Source organism: Pseudophryne corroboree, chromosome 9 (genome assembly GCF_028390025.1).
Source record: "Pseudophryne corroboree isolate aPseCor3 chromosome 9, aPseCor3.hap2, whole genome shotgun sequence".
Lineage (NCBI taxonomy): Eukaryota > Metazoa > Chordata > Amphibia > Anura > Myobatrachidae > Pseudophryne > Pseudophryne corroboree.
Genome location: NC_086452.1, coordinates 176,679,592 through 176,699,367, shown reverse-complemented (window position 1 = coordinate 176,699,367; position 19,776 = coordinate 176,679,592). Strand labels below are relative to the sequence as shown.

The following is a 19,776-nucleotide window of genomic DNA, read 5'->3' as shown; positions in this document are numbered from 1 at the left end:
AGGCAGTGATGTGTTGCTGTCAGTGAGGCAGTGATGCGTTGCTGTCAGTGAGGCAGCGATGTGCTGCTGTCAGTGAGGCAGCGATGTGCTGCTGTCAGTGAGGTGATGATGTGCTGCTGTCAGTGAGGCAGTGATGTGCTGAATTCAGTGAGGCAGGGATGTGCTGCTGTCAGTGAGGCAGTGATGTGCTGCTATCAGTGAGGCAGCGATGTGTTACTGTCAGTGAGGCGGCGATGTCAGTGAGGCAGCACCATTACCCTAACACCTAACAGAACCCACTTTCAGGATATTGATTTGTTTTCCTAGAGGAGACATCCGAGGCATCATTACACCGCTATCCATACTCGGTGACCACTTAATGAGGCACACTCTAAACAATATCTATATTTGACAATGGGGGTCATTCCGAGTTGATTGCTCGCTAGCTGTTTTTAGCAGCCGTGCAAACGCTAAGCCGCCGCCCTCTGGGAGTGTGTCTTAGCTTAGCAGAAGTGCGACCGAAAGGATCGCAGAGCGACTAAAAAAAAAAATTGTGCCGTTTCAGAGTAGCTCCAGACCTACTCCTAGCTTGCGATAACTTCAGATTGTTCAGTTCCGGATTTGACGTCACAAACACGACCTGCATTCAGCCAGCCACGCCTGCGTTCTCCCAGACACGCCTGCATTTTTCCTGGCACGCCTGCATTTTTTCGAACACTCCCTGAAAACGGTCAGTTGACACCCAGAAATGCCCCTTTCCTGTCAATCATTCTGCAGCTGCCATTGCGACTGAAAAGCTTCGCTAGACCTTGTGTAAAATTAAGTAGCCCATTGTGAAAGTACATCGCGTGTGCGCACTGCGCTGCGTACGCATGCGCAGAAGTGCTGCTTTTTCACTTAATCGCTGCGCAGCGAACATTTTTATCTAGCGATCAACTCGGAATGACCCCCAATGTTAGAAGCTGTGTGAATAGGTACACTAGTGCACATGCACTGAAAAGAGGGGGAGATGTTGTGTGGTCAGAGGGAGAGCAGGTGCTACTTAATGAGGGGTGGGGCACCATAGTTATAGACTGCGAGAGTTTTGAGAGATCAAAGGCTATAAACATTGAAAAGGCAGAGCTGTGCAGAAATAGGCAGCTGCATACAGAGATAATCAGCTGTAAAAAGCTGAGATAAATAGCAGAAAGTTAAATAAACAGTCAAGAGAAAGATAAACAGTAAGAAAGATAAAAAAAAAAAACTGAAATAGCAGTCAAATGTGCCCGGTCTAAGAGCAAGATTTAAATATAGCTTGGCACAGAGTCAGTGAGTTGTGCCAAAATAAACACCAAAGAGAGATAAGCAGCAGAGCATAAGATACATATACAAGAGTCAGAGGTAGGATGGGTATTGTAGATTGCCAACCACTGATCTTGTGACAGAGACAAAGGAGCTGATTCTGTTGCACGCTGCTGCAATCGCTTTAGGGTTCATTGCCGTAGTTACATCTGTGACTTTATACTAATTATATGTAAATACCCTTTCCCTGATCTACTGTACTTGTCCGTCTGAATGTGCAAGAAATTAAACCCTCACTTTGTACTTCGGTAGATGCAAAAATCCCACTTTGTGCATCTTTATTTTATTTTTCAATATATATTTATTAATTTTCAAAAAAAACAATACAGGATACAAAATGGTAAAAAAATAGTGCAACACACGCAATATAAAAATATATAAATAGGGGTAAATTTACCAATCAGATTTTACTTCTCATTTATCTAGTACCTTCTAGAAGATAATGCCTGGAATCTGATTGGTTGCTATGGGCAACATCCCATCTTAAATAAAACTCCCATCTTAGTAAATGTACCCCATAAACTCTACCACAGATTAATCATAAAAACAGATACAAAATGTAGCAAGAGAGTCCAAAACAGTATCCAGTATAAATCAGGTAAACAATGTAAGACATTTAAAGAAAACAAGAAATTCGACAGGTCAACAAAGACAAAGACATCAAACAAAAATGGAAAATACAGGACAGAAGGGGAAGGAGAAAGGCGAAGAACAGGAAGCCCTAGAATACAGATAGAATGGATATTAGAGGCATTCTGTCCACCTGCAATGGCAAGTGTAAATGTTCATTAAGAGGGGATAGAAAATCCGGAAACCCAAACTCAGGTTACATTCATAAGATATGATCACAGGGATTTATTTTCCAGCCAAGTGTGCCAAGTAGCCATGAAATCCTGGATCCTCTCTGGGGTCACTCGGGTATCATCTCTGGGGTCACTTGGAGATCCTCCATTGACCATTACATGTCAATAGGCGTAAACCATTTTTTAATCGTGGGAGGCGATGTAGACTGCCAGTGATCCAGGATTACGGCTTTCACAGCACTATTGAGGAACTTCAGTAAGGACTTTATGTAGGTAGATAGAGAGCCAGAGTAAGAGTTCAACAGGCAGAAAAAGGGAGTAGAAGGGACCTCCTCACCCACTATTGCCCTAGTAGTTGATACTACTCTGGCCCAACAGCAGCGCATGATTCGACAGTCCCACTATATATGTAGCGTGGAACCGACCTCTGCATTGCAATGCCAGCATGCGTGTGGCACACTGGGAAACATCTTAGCTAGAGTAAGGGGACATCGATACCAACGTGAGAGGACGTTAAATTGAATCTCAATCACAGAGTAACTTACAGAACTAGCTAAAGTGTTCAGAAAGATCCTAGTCCACGCTTCATCTGCCAAATCCAACTGTAGGTCACGTACCTAGTCTGTGGCATATTTAGGGAGGGCAGGGTACATATGTTCAGTAGTCCATACCCCCTCGAGAAGTAAATGTACCGGACATACAGTAGAGAGGCTAGGCACATGTTCTCAAAAGTGGTCAAAGGTCTAGCAAAGCCATACATAGTTCCCTACTTTGTACAAAGTGTTCCAATTGCAAATATAGTTAAATCTCAGATGGGGGGAGGTCCCATTTAATCTGCAGGGAGGGAATAGAAGACACACTCCCCTCTTCCACCTGTTGACCAACCCTGTGCATGCCCTGCTGCATCCATATAGTTAAAACCGAACCAGCGACACCCAGAGAATAATCAGGGATGTGAAAAGGAGGGGTCAGAGGGGAAAATATGGAAGACACACAGGATAATTTCCACAGTCTGTTCCAATGGGCCAAAGTAGGGCCAATGGTAGGGTGAGAAATAACAGGGACTTTAGATCACCAGGGGTACTGTGCAATGTACTGTGTAGGCAAAGATTCCTGCTCCATGGTATCCCACTGTTTAATCATCATACGAGACCACTCCAGTACCCTTCCCAATATGAAGGCATCATAATAAACCAAAAAGTGTGGTAGTTAAAGTCCTCCCATGTGTCTGCGTCTAAAGAGGATTGCATGCTGAAACCGTGGTCTCTTATTCCCCAACACAAAGTCTCTAATAACATTATTTAAGTCCCAAAACCAGGTCTTAGGGATGTGTATTGGTAGGGTCTAAAGCAAGTACAGAACTTTGGGAAGAACATTAATGTTAACCACACTAAGCCTACCCAGCTATGGTAAACGTTTCTTACCCCAATCCTTAAGGTCACTTTGTGCGTCTTTAGATGTTACCATCAGATGCTACCTTATAATTTGCACCTTTGCACCTGTCCCACGCTAGGTGCAGAATCTAAGTCTGAGTATGTCTGAGTATAGCCTCCACTGTTATCAATAAAGCAACTGAGTTCACGGGTGGTATTCATGTGACCGCCGGTCAGCTGACCGCAGTCACATGACCTCCTCCACCAGCCCGACGGGTCAGGAGGAAATCTGTTCACCAGGCCAAATCAGTGCAACAATAGCTGCACTGTATGGCAGCCCAATCTCGCACAAAAGTGTTGCCTCATAGAGTAGCGGGCACTTTTGTGCAAATCTGGCATTTGGCAAAGTCTGTGAGATGGGGTGCCAATGCCACATTTAAATGCCATGGCAATGGCAATTCGCACCCTTCATTGGCAATTGAATTCCACTCTTATACTCACGCATAATTGAAAACATTGAGTAAGTATGTGCATTGTGTCTCATTTTAAATCAGAGAGGTGAGAATCTAGTCTACATCCAGGCGTGGATCTAGGTGCAGGCAAGCAGGGCAATCTCCTGGAGTAATGCAGCTGAGGACATGGCCACAGTCACCCCACTGGTGCCATCTATCTGACAGCACCTGCCCTCTTTCACCTGCCAACAGCACCATATTCAGGGTAGGCTTTTGACGCTGCTTTGCCAGCTAATCAGAGCAAGCTTTGATTAGCTCATGAGCCGTTGCCATAATTAAAATGGCACCAGAGACTGAGCTCAATGATGGGGCAGGAGAGGCACACCCTGTGCTCTCCTGCCCCAGACATGATGACAGCAGAGGCAGTCCAGCAGCGCAGCAGTGGTGGAGGAGGCCTGGGTCAGTGAGCACTGCTGGGGAGGGACATTATATATAACAGCTGCTGTTGGCTTTATGTGTATCTGGCACTGTACTGGCACTGTGTTATGTGTATCTGGCTTTATGTATATTCGGAACTATACAGGGGCAGTATGTGTATCTGGTATTATACTGGGGCAGTATGTGTAACGAGCACTATACAGGGGCATTATGTGTAACTGGCACTATACAGGGGTACTATGTGTAACTGGCACTATACTGGGTGCAGTATGTGTATCTGGCACTATACTGGGGCATTATGTGTATCTGGTACTATACTGGGGCATTATGTGTACAGTATGTGGCAGTATACTAAGGGGTTATGTGTATCTGGCACTATATTCAGGGCAGTATGTGTCTCTGGCACTATACTGGGGACATTATGTGTATCTGGCACTACTCGGGACATTATGTATATCTGGCAATATATTTTTTATTTATTTGTAAACACTGAAAAATACTGTGCTGATGATCATCACGTCAGCTTGTGTATTGCATTAGTATATGTTTTCTCTTACGTCCTAGAGGATGCTGGGGACTCCGTAAGGACCATGGGGTATAGACGGGCTCCGCAGGAGATAGGGCACCTAAAAAGAACTTTGACTATGGGTGTGCACTGGCTCCTCCCTCTATGCCCCTCCTCCAGACCTCAGTTAGATCTTGTGCCCAGAGGAGAATGGGTGCACTGCAGAGAGCTCTCCAGAGTTTTCTGTTGAAGAAGAATTTTGTTAGGTTTTTTATTTTCAGGGAGTCCTGTTGGCAACAGGCTCCCTGCATCGTGGGACCGAGGAGAGAGAAGCAGAGCTGGCTTGTCAAGTTGGGCACAGCTTCTAAAGCTACTGGGCACCGTTAGCTCCAGAGGGAGTCGGAGCACAGGTCTCACCTGGGGTTCGTCCCGGAGCCGCGCCGCCGTCCTCCACACAGATGCCGAAGATAGAAGCCGGATGAGAAGGCAGAAGACAACTTAGGCGGCAGAAGACATCAGATCTTCATGAGGTAAGGCACGCAGCGGTAAGCTGCGCGCCATTGCTCCCAGTCACACACAGAGCAGCACTGAAGGGTGCAGGGTGCAGGGGGGGGGGGGGGGGGGGGCACCCTGGGCAGCAATAAACCTCACATTTGGGCAAATGCAGATTGATTAGGCTGCGGAGGCAGTAAATCTATGATCCCCCGCAATTTTTTATTGAAAAATCACTGGGACCGAACCCCGCCGTCGGGTGGGCGGGGCTTGATCCTCAGCACTAACCAGCGCCATTTTCTCCACAGAAGCTGCATGAGAAAAACGCTGGCTCCCTGGTCTCTCCCCTGCTGAACTTCACAGGCTGTAAAAAAGAGGAGGGGGGCACATTAGCGACGCAGTGAGTGGGAATTGGCATATTATATATAGAAAAGCGCTATCTGGTCATATTTTTTCCAGTGTTTTTAAGCACTGGTGTGTGCTGGCATACTCTCTCTCTGTCTCTCCTTAGGGCCTGGTTGGGGTTTTGTCCCCTTATAGGTTAATCCCTGTGTGTGTGGGGTGTCGGTACGTGTGTGTCGACATGTCTGAGGCGCAAGGCTTCTCCAAGGAGGAGGTGGAGCAAATGAGTGGTGTGTCCCCGTCGGTTGTGCCGACTCCGGATTGGATGGACATGTGGCATATGTTGAATGCAAGTGTGGCATCTTTACATAAAAGGCTTGATAAGGCTGCATTAGGGGGGACATCAGGGGGTCAATCCTCGGATTGGACCGACTCACAGGGCCCGTCGGGATCTCAAAAGCGTCCCTTAACACAAGACACTACTACCGACACAGATTCTGATTCCAGTGTCGACTACGACGAAGTAAAATTGCACCCTAGAGTGACTAAAACCATTCAGTGTATGATTGTGGCAATAAGGGATGTGTTGCATATTGAGGATGAACCCTCGGTCCCCGACACAAGGGTACACATGTTTAAGGAAAAGAAACAGATTACTAACTTTCCCACATCTCATGAATTGAATGATTTCTTTGGAAAAGTTTGTGAGACTCCGGATTAGAGACCGCAGATCCCCAAAAGAATTTATATGGCATACCCCTTCCCTAAGCAGGACAGGGAGATTTGGGAATCACCCCCCACTGTGGACAAGGCCCTGACGCGCTTGTCCAAGAAAGTGGCGCTACCGTCTCCTGACACAGCGGCCCTTAAGGACCCTGCAGATCGCAGGCAAGAAACTACCTTAAAGTGTATTTATTCTCATACGGGTGCTGTGCTAAGACCGACAATTGCGTCGGCATGGGTGTGTAGCGCAATTGCAGCTTGGACAGATGAGCTGACAGATCAATTTGATAATATGGATAAGGATACTATATTCTTAACTCTAGCCCATATTAAAGACGCAGTCTTATTTATGAGGGATGCTCAAAGGGACATTGGATTGCTAGCTTCTAGGGCCAATGCCATGTCTATCTCAGCGAGAAGATCCTTATGGACTCGCCAATGGACGGGTGATGCGGATTCCAAAAAACATATGGAAGTACTACCCTATAAGGGTGATGTATTGTTTGGGGATGGGCTGACAGGCCTGGTTTCCACAGCTACAGCAGGTAAATCAAATTTTTTACCATATATTCCCCAACAGCAAAAGAAAGTAACACCCTATCAGATGCAGTCCTTTCGGTCGCACAAGTCCAAAAGAGGTCGGGGATCCTCTTTCCTCGCCAGAGGTAAGGGCAGAGGCAAGAGAGCACCTGCTTCGGCAGGTGCCCAGGAACAAAAGTCCTCCCCGGCTGCTCCAAAACCCACAGCATGACGCTGGGGCTCCCCTGAGGGAGTCCGCACCGGTGGTGGCACGTCTTCGACTTTTCAGTCAGGCCTGGGTCAGTTCGACCCTGAATCCCTGGGTGTTGGAAATAGCTTCCCAGGGTTACAAATTGGAATTCGAGGAGGTGCCCCCGCGCCGATTTTTCAAATCGGCCCTACCAGCTTCCACATCGGAAAGGGATATATTGTTAGCTGCAATTCAAACGCTGTGTATACAGCAAGTGATAATCAAGGTTCCCCTGCACCAGCAGGGAAGAGGTTACTACTCAACCCTATTTGTGGTCCCGAAACCGGATGGTTCGGTCAGACCTATTTTGAATCTGAAATCCCTAAACCTGTACATAAAAAGATTCAAATTCAAAATGGAATCTCTCAGAGCGATAATAGCCAACATGGAGGAGGGGGAGTTTATGGTGTCTCTGGACATAAAGGATGCGTACCTTCATGTCCCCATATATGCCCCCCATCAGGAATACCTGAGATTCGCTGTACAGGATTGTCATTACCAATTTCAGACGTTGCCGTTTGGACTCTCCACGGCCCCGAGGATTTTCACCAAGATAATGGCAGAAATGATGGTGATCCTGCGCAAGCATGGAGTCACAATTATCCCATACTTGGACGATCTCCTGATAAAAGCTAGATCAAGGGAGAAATTGCTGAGCAGTGTGGCGCTCTCTCTGAGAGTGCTCCAGCAACACGGTTGGATTCTAAATCTACCGAAGTCACAGTTGATTCCGACAACTCGACAACCGTTCCTAGGTATGATACTGGATACGGAACAAATGAAGGTCTTCCTCCCAATAGAGAAAGCCCAAGACATCCAGAACATGGTCAGAGACCTGCTAAAACCGAAAAGGGTGTCAGTTCACCAATGCACTAGAGATGAGCGGGTTCGGTTCCTCGGAATCCGAACCCGCCCGAACTTCAGCTTTTTTTACACGGATCCGAGCGACTCGGATCTTCCCGCCTTGCTCGGTTAACCCGAGCGCGCCCGAACGTCATCATGACGCTGTCGGATTCTCGCGAGGCTCGGATTCTATCGCGAGACTCGGATTCTATATAAGGAGCCGCGCGTCGCCGCCATTTTACACGTGCATTGAGATTCATAGGGAGAGGACGTGGCTGGCGTCCTCTCCGTTTAGAGAAGAAATAGATAGGAGAGTGAGAGTGAGACAGTGACACTTCATTTACTGGAGCTTAGGAGGAGTACTCAGACAGAGAGTGCAGAATTTTGCTGATAGTATTAGTTAGTTATACTAGTGACAGAGTGAGACAGTGACACTTCATTTACTGGAGCTTAGGAGGAGTACTCAGACAGAGAGTGCAGAATTTTGCTGATAGTATTAGTTAGTTATACTAGTGACTGACCAGTGACCACCAGTGCAGTTTTATATTATTTAATATAATCCGTTCTCTGCCTGAAAAAACGATACACAGTGACTCAGTCACATACCATATCTGTGCTCAGCCCAGTGTGCTGCTGCATCATCTATGTATAATATCTGACTGTGCTCACACAGCTTAATTGTGGGGGAGACTGGGGAGCAGTTAGGTTATAGCAGGAGCCAGGAGTACATATTAAAATTAAACAGTGCACACTTTTTTTCTGCAGGAGTGCCACTGCCAGTGTGACTGACCAGTGACCTGACCACCAGTATATAGTATACTATATTGTATTGTGAATGTCTGCCTGTAAAAGTTAAACACACGTCGTGTGACTTGTGTGGTGTTTTTTTATTCTATAAAATAAAAAACTCATTCTGCTGACAGACAGTGTCCAGCAGGTCCGTCATTATATAATATATACCTGTCCGGCTGCAGTAGTGATATATATATATTTTTTATATCATTATTTATCATCCAGTCGCAGCAGACACAGTACGGTAGTTCACGGCTGTAGCTACCTCTGTGTCGGCACTCGGCAGTCCATCCATAATTGTATACCACCTACCCGTGGTTTTTTTTTTCTTTCTTCTTTATACATACTACATCTCATTATCATCCAGTCTATATTAGCAGCAGACACAGTACAGTACGGTAGTCCACGGCTGTAGCTACCTCTGTGTCGGCACTCGGCAGTCCGTCCATAATTGTATACCACCTACCCGTGTTTTTTTTTTCTTCTTTATACATACTACATCTCATTATCAACCAGTCTATATTAGCAGCAGACACAGTACGGTAGTCCACGGCTGTAGCTACCTCTGTGTCGGCACTCGGCAGTCCATCCATAATTGTATACCACCTACCCGTGTTTTTTTTTTCTTTCTTCTTTATACATACTACATCTCATTATCATCCAGTCTATATTAGCAGCAGACACAGTACAGTACGGTAGTCCACGGCTGTAGCTACCTCTGTGTCGGCACTCGGCAGTCCATCCATAATTGTATACCACCTACCCGTGGTTTTTTTTTCTTTCTTCTTTATACATACTACATCTCATTATCATCCAGTCTATATTAGCAGCAGACACAGTACAGTACGGTAGTCCATGGCTGTAGCTACCTCTGTGTCGGCACTCGGCAGTCCGTCCATAATTGTATACCACCTACCCGTGGTTTTTTTTTTCTTTCTTCTTTATACATACTACATCTCATTATCATCCAGTCTATATTAGCAGCAGACACAGTACGGTAGTCCACGGCTGTAGCTACCTCTGTGTCGGCACTCGGCAGTCCATCCATAATTGTATACCACCTACCCGTGGTTTTTTTTCTTTCTTCTTTATACATACTACATCTCATTATCATCCAGTCTATATTAGCAGCAGACACAGTACAGTACGGTAGTCCACGGCTGTAGCTACCTCTGTGTCGGCACTCGGCAGTCCATCCATAATTGTATACCACCTACCCGTGGTTTTTTTTTCTTTCTTCTTTATACATACTACATCTCATTATCATCCAGTCTATATTAGCAGCAGACACAGTACAGTACGGTAGTCCACGGCTGTAGCTACCTCTGTGTCGGCACTCGGCAGTCCGTCCATAATTGTATACCACCTACCCGTGGTTTTTTTTTCTTTCTTCTTTATACATACTACATCTCATTATCATCCAGTCTATATTAGCAGCAGACACAGTACGGTAGTCCACGGCTGTAGCTACCTCTGTGTCGGCACTCGGCAGTCCATCCATAATTGTATACCACCTACCCGTGGTTTTTTTTTCTTTCTTCTTTATACATACTACATCTCATTATCATCCAGTCTATATTAGCAGCAGACACAGTACAGTACGGTAGTCCACGGCTGTAGCTACCTCTGTGTCGGCACTCGGCAGTCCATCCATAATTGTATACCACCTACCCGTGATTTTTTTTTTTTCTTCTTTATACATACTACATCTCATTATCATCCAGTCTATATTAGCAGCAGACACAGTACAGTACGGTAGTCCACGGCTGTAGCTACCTCTGTGTCGGCACTCGGCAGTCCGTCCATAATTGTATACCACCTACCCGTGGTTTTTTTTTTCTTTCTTCTTTATACATACTACATCTCATTATCATCCAGTCTATATTAGCAGCAGACACAGTACAGTACGGTAGTCCACGGCTGTAGCTACCTCTGTGTCGGCACTCGGCAGTCCATCCATAATTGTATACCACCTACCCGTGGTTTTTTTTTCTTTCTTCTTTATACATACATACTACATCTCATTATCATCCAGTCTATATTAGCAGCAGACACAGTACAGTACAATAGTCCACGGCTGTAGCTACCTCTGTGTCGGCACTCGGCAGTCCATCCATAATTGTATACTAGTATCCATCCATCTCCATTGTTTACCTGAGGTGCCTTTTAGTTGTGCCTATTAAAATATGGAGAACAAAAATGTTGAGGTTCCAAAATTAGAGAAAGATCAAGATCCACTTCCACCTCGTGCTGAAGCTGCTGCCACTAGTCATGGCCGAGACGATGAAATGCCAGCAACGTCGTCTGCCAAGGCCGATGCCCAATGTCATAGTACAGAGCATGTCAAATCCAAAACACCAAATATCAGTAAAAAAAGGACTCCAAAACCTAAAATAAAATTGTCGGAGGAGAAGCGTAAACTTGCCAATATGCCATTTACCACACGGAGTGGCAAGGAACGGCTGAGGCCCTGGCCTATGTTCATGGCTAGTGGTTCAGCTTCACATGAGGATGGAAGCACTCAGCCTCTCGCTAGAAAACTGAAAAGACTCAAGCTGGCAAAAGCACCGCAAAGAACTGTGCGTTCTTCGAAATCCCAAATCCACAAGGAGAGTCCAATTGTGTCGGTTGCGATGCCTGACCTTCCCAACACTGGACGTGAAGAGCATGCGCCTTCCACCATTTGCACGCCCCCTGCAAGTGCTGGAAGGAGCACCCGCAGTCCAGTTCCTGATAGTCAGATTGAAGATGTCAGTGTTGAAGTACACCAGGATGAGGAGGATATGGGTGTTGCTGGCGCTGGGGAGGAAATTGACCAGGAGGATTCTGATGGTGAGGTGGTTTGTTTAAGTCAGGCACCCGGGGAGACACCTGTTGTCCGTGGGAGGAATATGGCCGTTGACATGCCTGGTGAAAATACCAAAAAAATCAGCTCTTCGGTGTGGAAGTATTTCACCAGAAATGCGGACATTTGTCAAGTCGTGTGTTCCCTTTGTCAAGCTGTAATAAGTAGGGGTAAGGACGTTAACCACCTCGGAACATCCTCCCTTATACGTCACCTGCAGCGCATTCATAATAAGTCAGTGACAAGTTCAAAAACTTTGGGCGACAGCGGAAGCAGTCCACTGACCAGTAAATCCCTTCCTCTTGTAACCAAGCTCACGCAAACCACCCCACCAACTCCCTCAGTGTCAATTTCCTCCTTCCCCAGGAATGCCAATAGTCCTGCAGGCCATGTCACTGGCAATTCTGACGAGTCCTCTCCTGCCTGGGATTCCTCCGATGCATCCTTGCGTGTAACGCCTACTGCTGCTGGCGCTGCTGTTGTTGCTGCTGGGAGTCGATGGTCATCCCAGAGGGGAAGTCGTAAGCCCACTTGTACTACTTCCAGTAAGCAATTGACTGTCCAACAGTCCTTTGCGAGGAAGATGAAATATCACAGCAGTCATCCTGCTGCAAAGCGGATAACTGAGGCCTTGACAACTATGTTGGTGTTAGACGTGCGTCCGGTATCCGCCGTTAGTTCACAGGGAACTAGACAATTTATTGAGGCAGTGTGCCCCCGTTACCAAATACCATCTAGGTTCCACTTCTCTAGGCAGGCGATACCGAGAATGTACACGGACGTCAGAAAAAGACTCACCAGTGTCCTAAAAAATGCAGTTGTACCCAATGTCCACTTAACCACGGACATGTGGACAAGTGGAGCAGGGCAGGGTCAGGACTATATGACTGTGACAGCCCACTGGGTAGATGTATGGACTCCCGCCGCAAGAACAGCAGCGGCGGCACCAGTAGCAGCATCTCGCAAACGCCAACTCTTTCCTAGGCAGGCTACGCTTTGTATCACCGCTTTCCAGAATACGCACACAGCTGAAAACCTCTTACGGCAACTGAGGAAGATCATCGCAGAATGGCTTACCCCAATTGGACTCTCCTGTGGATTTGTGGCATCGGACAACGCCAGCAATATTGTGTGTGCATTAAATATGGGCAAATTCCAGCACGTCCCATGTTTTGCACATACCTTGAATTTGGTGGTGCAGAATTTTTAAAAAAACGACAGGGGCGTGCAAGAGATGCTGTCGGTGGCCAGAAGAATTGCGGGACACTTTCGGCGTACAGGCACCACGTACAGAAGACTGGAGCACCACCAAAAACTACTGAACCTGCCCTGCCATCATCTGAAGCAAGAAGTGGTAACGAGGTGGAATTCAACCCTCTATATGCTTCAGAGGTTGGAGGAGCAGCAAAAGGCCATTCAAGCCTATACAATTGAGCACGATATAGGAGGTGGAATGCACCTGTCTCAAGTGCAGTGGAGAATGATTTCAACGTTGTGCAAGGTTCTGATGCCCCTTGAACTTGCCACACGTGAAGTCAGTTCAGACACTGCCAGCCTGAGTCAGGTCATTCCCCTCATCAGGCTTTTGCAGAAGAAGCTGGAGGCATTGAAGAAGGAGCTAAAAGGGAACGATTCCGCTAGGCATGTGGGACTTGTGGATGCAGCCCTTAATTCGCTTAACAAGGATTCACGGGTGGTCAATCTGTTGAAATCAGAGCACTACATTTTGGCCACCGTGCTCGATCCTAGATTTAAAACCTACCTTGGATCTCTCTTTCCGGCAGACACAAGTCCGCTGGGGTGCAAAGACCTGCTGGTGACAAAATTGTCAAGTCAAGCGGAACGCGACCTGTCAACATCTCCTCCTTCACATTCTCCCGCAACTGGGGGTGCGAGGAAAAGGCTCAGAATTCCGAGCTTACCCGCTGGCGGTGATGCAGGGCAGTCTGGAGCGACTGCTGATGCTGACATCTGGTCCGGACTGAAGGACCTGACAACGATTACGGACATGTCGTCTACTGTCACTGCATATGATTCTCTCAACATTGAAAGAATGGTGGAGGATTATATGAGTGACCGCATCCAAGTAGGCACGTCACACAGTCCGTACTTATACTGGCAGGAAAAAGAGGCAATTTGGAGGCCCTTGCACAAACTGGCTTTATTCTACCTAAGTTGCCCTCCCACAAGTGTGTACTCCGAAAGAGTGTTTAGTGCCGCCGCTCACCTTGTCAGCAATCGGCGTACGAGGTTACATCCAGAAAATGTGGAGAAGATGATGTTCATTAAAATGAATTATAATCAATTCCTCCGCGGAGACATTGACCAGCAGCAATTGCCTCCACAAAGTACACAGGGAGCTGAGATGGTGGATTCCAGTGGGGACGAATTGATAATCTGTGAGGAGGGGGATGTACACGGTGATATATCGGAGGATGATGATGAGGTGGACATCTTGCCTCTGTAGAGCCAGTTTGTGCAAGGAGAGATTAATTGCTTCTTTTTTGGGGGGGGTCCAAACCAACCCGTCATATCAGTCACAGTCGTGTGGCAGACCCTGTCACTGAAATGATGGGTTGGTTAAAGTGTGCATGTCCTGTTTATACAACATAAGGGTGGGTGGGAGGGCCCAAGGACAATTCCATCTTGCACCTCTTTTTTCTTTTATTTTTCTTTGCGTCATGTGCTGTTTGGGGAGGGTTTTTTGGAAGGGCCATCCTGCGTGACACTGCAGTGCCACTCCTAGATGGGCCCGGTGTTTGTGTCGGCCACTAGGGTCGCTTATCTTACTCACACAGTCAGCTACCTCATTGCGCCTCTTTTTTTCTTTGCGTCATGTGCTGTTTGGGGAGGGTTTTTTGGAAGGGACATCCTGCGTGACACTGCAGTGCCACTCCTAGATGGGCCCGGTGTTTGTGTCGGCCACTAGGGTCGCTTATCTTACTCACACAGTCAGCTACCTCATTGCGCCTCTTTTTTTCTTTGCGTCATGTGCTGTTTGGGGAGGGTTTTTTGGAAGGGCCATCCTGCGTGACACTGCAGTGCCACTCCTAGATGGGCCCGGTGTTTGTGTCGGCCACTAGGGTCGCTTATCTTACTCACACAGTCAGCTACCTCATTGCGCCTCTTTTTTTCTTTGCGTCATGTGCTGTTTGGGGAGGGTTTTTTGGAAGGGACATCCTGCGTGACACTGCAGTGCCACTCCTAGATGGGCCCGGTGTTTGTGTCGGCCACTAGGGTCGCTTATCTTACTCACACAGCTACCTCATTGCGCCTCTTTTTTTCTTTGCGTCATGTGCTGTTTGGGGAGGGTTTTTTGGAAGGGACATCCTGCGTGACACTGCAGTGCCACTCCTAGATGGGCCCGGTGTTTGTGTCGGCCACTAGGGTCGCTTATCTTACTCACACAGCGACCTCGGTGCAAATTTTAGGACTAAAAATAAGATTGTGAGGTGTGAGGTATTCAGAATAGACTGAAAATGAGTGGAAATTATGGTTTTTGAGGTTAATAATACTTTGGGATCAAAATGACCCCCAAATTCTATGATTTAAGCTGTTTTTTAGGGTTTTTTGAAAAAAACACCCGAATCCAAAACACACCCGAATCCGACAAAAAAATTCGGTGAGGTTTTGCCAAAACGCGGTCGAACCCAAAACACGGCCGCGGAACCGAACCCAAAACCAAAACACAAAACCCGAAAAATTTCCAGCGCTCATCTCTACAATGCACTCGAGTTCTGGGGAAAATGGTGGCGGCCTACGAGGCCATTCCCTTCGGAAGGTTCCATGCAAGGACTTTTCAATGGGACCTTCTGGACAAGTGGTCCGCGTCTCATCTGCACTTACATCGGAAAATAACTCTGTCCCCAGGGACCAGAGTGTCACTCCTGTGGTGGTTGCAAAGTGCTCACCTCCTGGAGGGTCGCAGGTTCGGAATTCAGGATTGGATCCTGGTTACCACGGACGCGAGCCTCCGAGGATGGGGAGCGGTCACACAGGGAAAAAAATTTCAGGGTCTTTGGTCAGACCAGGAGTCCTGTCTACACATCAATGTGTTGGAACTCAGGGCAATTTACAACGGCCTTCGACAAGTGGAGAGTTTTCTTCGAAACCTACCGGGTCTGATTCAATCAGACAATGTCACAGCAGTGGCTCATGTGAACCGCCAAGGTGGGACAAGAAGCAGAGTCGCGATGGCGGAAGCCACAAGGATCCTTCGCTGGGCGGAAAATCATGTAAGCGCTCTGTCGGCTGTCTTCATTCCGGGAGTGGGCAACTGGGAAGCAGACTTCCTCAGCAGACACAATCTCCATCCAGGAGAGTGGGGACTTCATCAAGAAGTCTTTGCAGACGTAACACGAACTCCTCAAATAGACATGATGGCGTCACGCCTCAGCAAAAAACTTCGGAGGTATTGCGCCAGGTCTCGGGACCCTCAGGCAGTAGTAGTAGACGCTCTGGTAACACCGTGGGTGTTCAAATCGGTCTACGTGTTTCCTCCTCTTCCTCTCATCACAAAAGTGTTGAGGATCATAAGACGAAGAAGAGTACAGACGATACTCGTTGTCCCAGACTGGCCTCGAAGGGCCTGGTACTCGGATCTACAAGAGATGCTCACAAGAGATCCCTGGCCTCTTCCTCTGAGGGAAGACCTGTTGCAACAGGGGCCCTGTGTATTTCAAGACTTACCGCGGTTACGTTTGACGGCATGGCGGTTGAACGCCGAATCCTAGCGAAAAAGGGGATTCCGGAAGAGGTCATCCCTACGTTAATAAAGGCTAGGAAGGAGGTGACGATAAAACATTATCACCGTATCTAGCGAAAGTATGTGTCTTGGTGTGAGACCAAGAATGCACCTACGGAAGATTTTCATCTGGGTCGTCTTCTCCAATTCCTACAGACAGGAGTGGATATGGGCCTGAAATTAGGCTCTGTTAAGGTACAGATTTTGGCCCTCTCGATTTTCTTTCAGAAGGAATTGGCTTCTCTTCCAGAAGTCCAGACGTTTGTAAAGGGAGTGCTGCACATCCAGCCCCCTTTTGTGCCTCCAGTGGCACCATGGGACCTGAACGTGGTGTTGCAGTTCCTAAAATCACACTGGTTTGAACCGCTTAACAAGGTTGAGTGGAAATTTCTTACCTGGAAGGTGGTCATGTTGTTGGCCTTAGCATCAGCAAGGCGAGTGTCAGAATTGGTGGCTTTGTCACACAAGATCCCCTACTTGATTTTTCATGTGGATCGAGCTGAATTGAGGACACGGCCGCAATTTTTGCCTAAAGTGGTTTCTTCATTCCATATGAATCAACCTATTGTGGTGCCTGTGGCTACAAGTGACCTGGAGGATTCCAGATCCCTGGACGTAGTCAGGGCCTTAAAAATTTATGTAGCCAGGACGGCTAGAATTAGGAAAACAGAGGCTCTGTTTGTCCTGTATGCGGCCAATAAGATTGGCGCTCCTGCTTCGAAGCAGACTATTGCTCGCTGGATCTGTAATACGATTCAGCAGGCTCACTCTTCGGCTGGATTGCCGGTACCAAATTCGGTTAAGGCCCATTCCACTAGGAAGGTGGGCTCTTCTTGGGTGGCTGCCCGAGGCGTCTCGGCATTACAACTTTGCCGAGCGGCGACTTGGTCGGGGTCAAACACCTTTGCTAAATTCTACAAGTTTGATACCCTGGCTGATGAGGACCTAGCGTTTGCTCAGTCGGTGCTGCAGAGTCATACGCACTCTCCTGCCCGTTTGGATGCTTTGGTATAAACCCCATGGTCCTTACGGAGTCCCCAGCATCCTCTAGGATGTAAGAGAAAATAAGATTTTGAACGTACCGGTAAATCTATTTCTCCTAGTCCGTAGAGGATGCTGGGCGCCTGTCCCAGTGCGGAAACTCTGCAAGACTTGTATATAGTTGTTGCTTACATAAGGGTTATGTTACAGTTGACATCGGTCTTGGACCGTTACTGTCGTTTGTTCATACTGTTAACTGGTTATGTATGTTCCAGGTTACATGGTGTGATTGGTGTGGGCTGGTATGAATCTTGCCCTTGGATTGCTAAATCCTGCCTTGTATTGTCCATCTCCTCTGGACACAGTCCTCTAACTGAGGTCTGGAGGAGGGGCATAGAGGGAGGAGCCAGTGCACACTCATAGTCAAAGTTCTTTTTAGGTGCCCTATCTCCTGCGGAGCCCGTCTATACCCCACGGTCCTTACGGAGTCCCCAGCATCCTCTACGGACTAGGAGAAATAGATTTACCGGTAGGTTTAAAAGAAGACGAATTGACACAACTTATAGCAATCAAAGGGCCTAAGTAGGACTTATTAGTGAATAATATTTAATGCTTTCATAACAGTGGGGATGATTTACAGCTACAGTAGGTGCTAATTTTCCTTGTGTACAGAGTTTACAGCCAAGCAAACTATGTAGCCCTGCATATATGTTTTGCATTTATTATGTGTATTCAGTTACTATTATAATTATTTAGGTAACTGAATTCTGTGATGCAAGTAACCATAACACTGAGGCTCCAAACCTGCAAAACGAAAAATGTAGATACAGAAGCACATGGGATATCATCATGAACTCCACCGATATAATTTCCACTCCTCCAAGACCTGAATTCAGCATTCCTGATCCGACCTTCACTCTGCTGCAGCCCTCAGAAAGAATACTGACTTTAGTGCTCGATGTCTCCGGAAGTATGGGATCTGTAAGTGTTCTCTATGTATAACATGTATAAAACGCTCAATGTACACCTATATACTGTACATATGAAGCACAGTTAAAGTAGACTAATGGGGGTATCTGATCAAGCTCCTCACACACAACATTCACACCTCCAGCATCCAACCACACTTCAATGCCATAGTAACACTGTGGTGTGGGTGGGATTAGAGGGGCTTGATCTGCTTGGTCCTCTTCATATTGGAAGATACTATTAATAGTGATTATTTTGCTGGATCTCTAGCTAAATTTGTAAGCATTGCTCCATGTGGACTTCAATGTATTGAGTTCTTAAAAGGACAATGCGGAATAATTCACCAACTCAAGTGCAGTAACAATTCTAAATAAGGCATATGGATCAATATAAAATAAAAGCTGCTATCAAGAAATGTCAGCTACATGAACATTATTTTTTTAGAGGCTTGTTTTATTAATCTATTTGTCAATTATTCTCAAGTTGTATATATATATATATATATATATATATATATATATATATATATATATACACACACACACACATATATATATATATGTGTATATATATATATATATATATATACAAAAACAGATCCACGCTCATTGAGCGTGGCTGCATCGCAGGCGGGGGCGAGCAACGTGCCTAGGCGCGCCTGTGACTCGGCCCACCGCCGAGCATACACAGACGCTCCCATTCGTTCCCGGCGGTGCGCCCGGAGAGACGCGCCTAGTCGCAGACGGAGCCACGATTATTGCGGCTCCATCTATATATATATTTCTCAAGCCCTGAGTGCCGCGCCATCGCCTGCCTGCATCCTGTTACTTGCGAGGGCACCGAGTGAAGGTAACCCATGTTTATAGGAGTGCCGGACATATTGCTATTATATATATATATATATATAAGCACAATGAAGCAGCACTCCAGGACTTAATTCAAATAAACGGGTCCAGTCTCCCGATTTTGATGTGCAACGTTTCGGTTTTAATCACAAAGGTTTGGTGCTATAAATCCATTATTGATGTGTGATACACTCTGAGGGGAGGAATATCTTCCTCAGTTGTTCATAATCAATATAGTATATGACACTCTCTTATGATGTTCGGGTATGAGTGTCATATATCATATACTATATTGATTATGAACAACTGAGGAAGATATTCCTCCCCTCAGAGTGTATCACACATCAATAATGGATTTATAGCATCACCTTTATATTTCATATTATATTATATTTCTGATCTAAGTAGATATAGCGACGAATATTCTATTACACCTAATTTGAAACCAAACAGCCTATAATGAATTTATATTTAGGGTACCACCACAATTGACACCTATGCCTCCTTCATAAATTTGATAAGGACTAAACATATGAATGA

At 46.5% G+C, this 19,776-nt stretch overlaps 1 protein-coding gene across 1 annotated transcript in view; it reads left to right on the top strand.

The window, feature by feature from the left end:
- CLCA4 (chloride channel accessory 4) overlaps positions 1–19,776 on the top strand; it is a 162,574-nt gene that overhangs the window by 36,569 nt on the left and 106,229 nt on the right. The window contains exon 6 of the mRNA XM_063941503.1: positions 18,179–18,403. Within this exon, the coding sequence (XP_063797573.1) occupies positions 18,179–18,403 (225 nt within the window). The remainder of the gene's footprint in view (positions 1–18,178; positions 18,404–19,776) is intronic.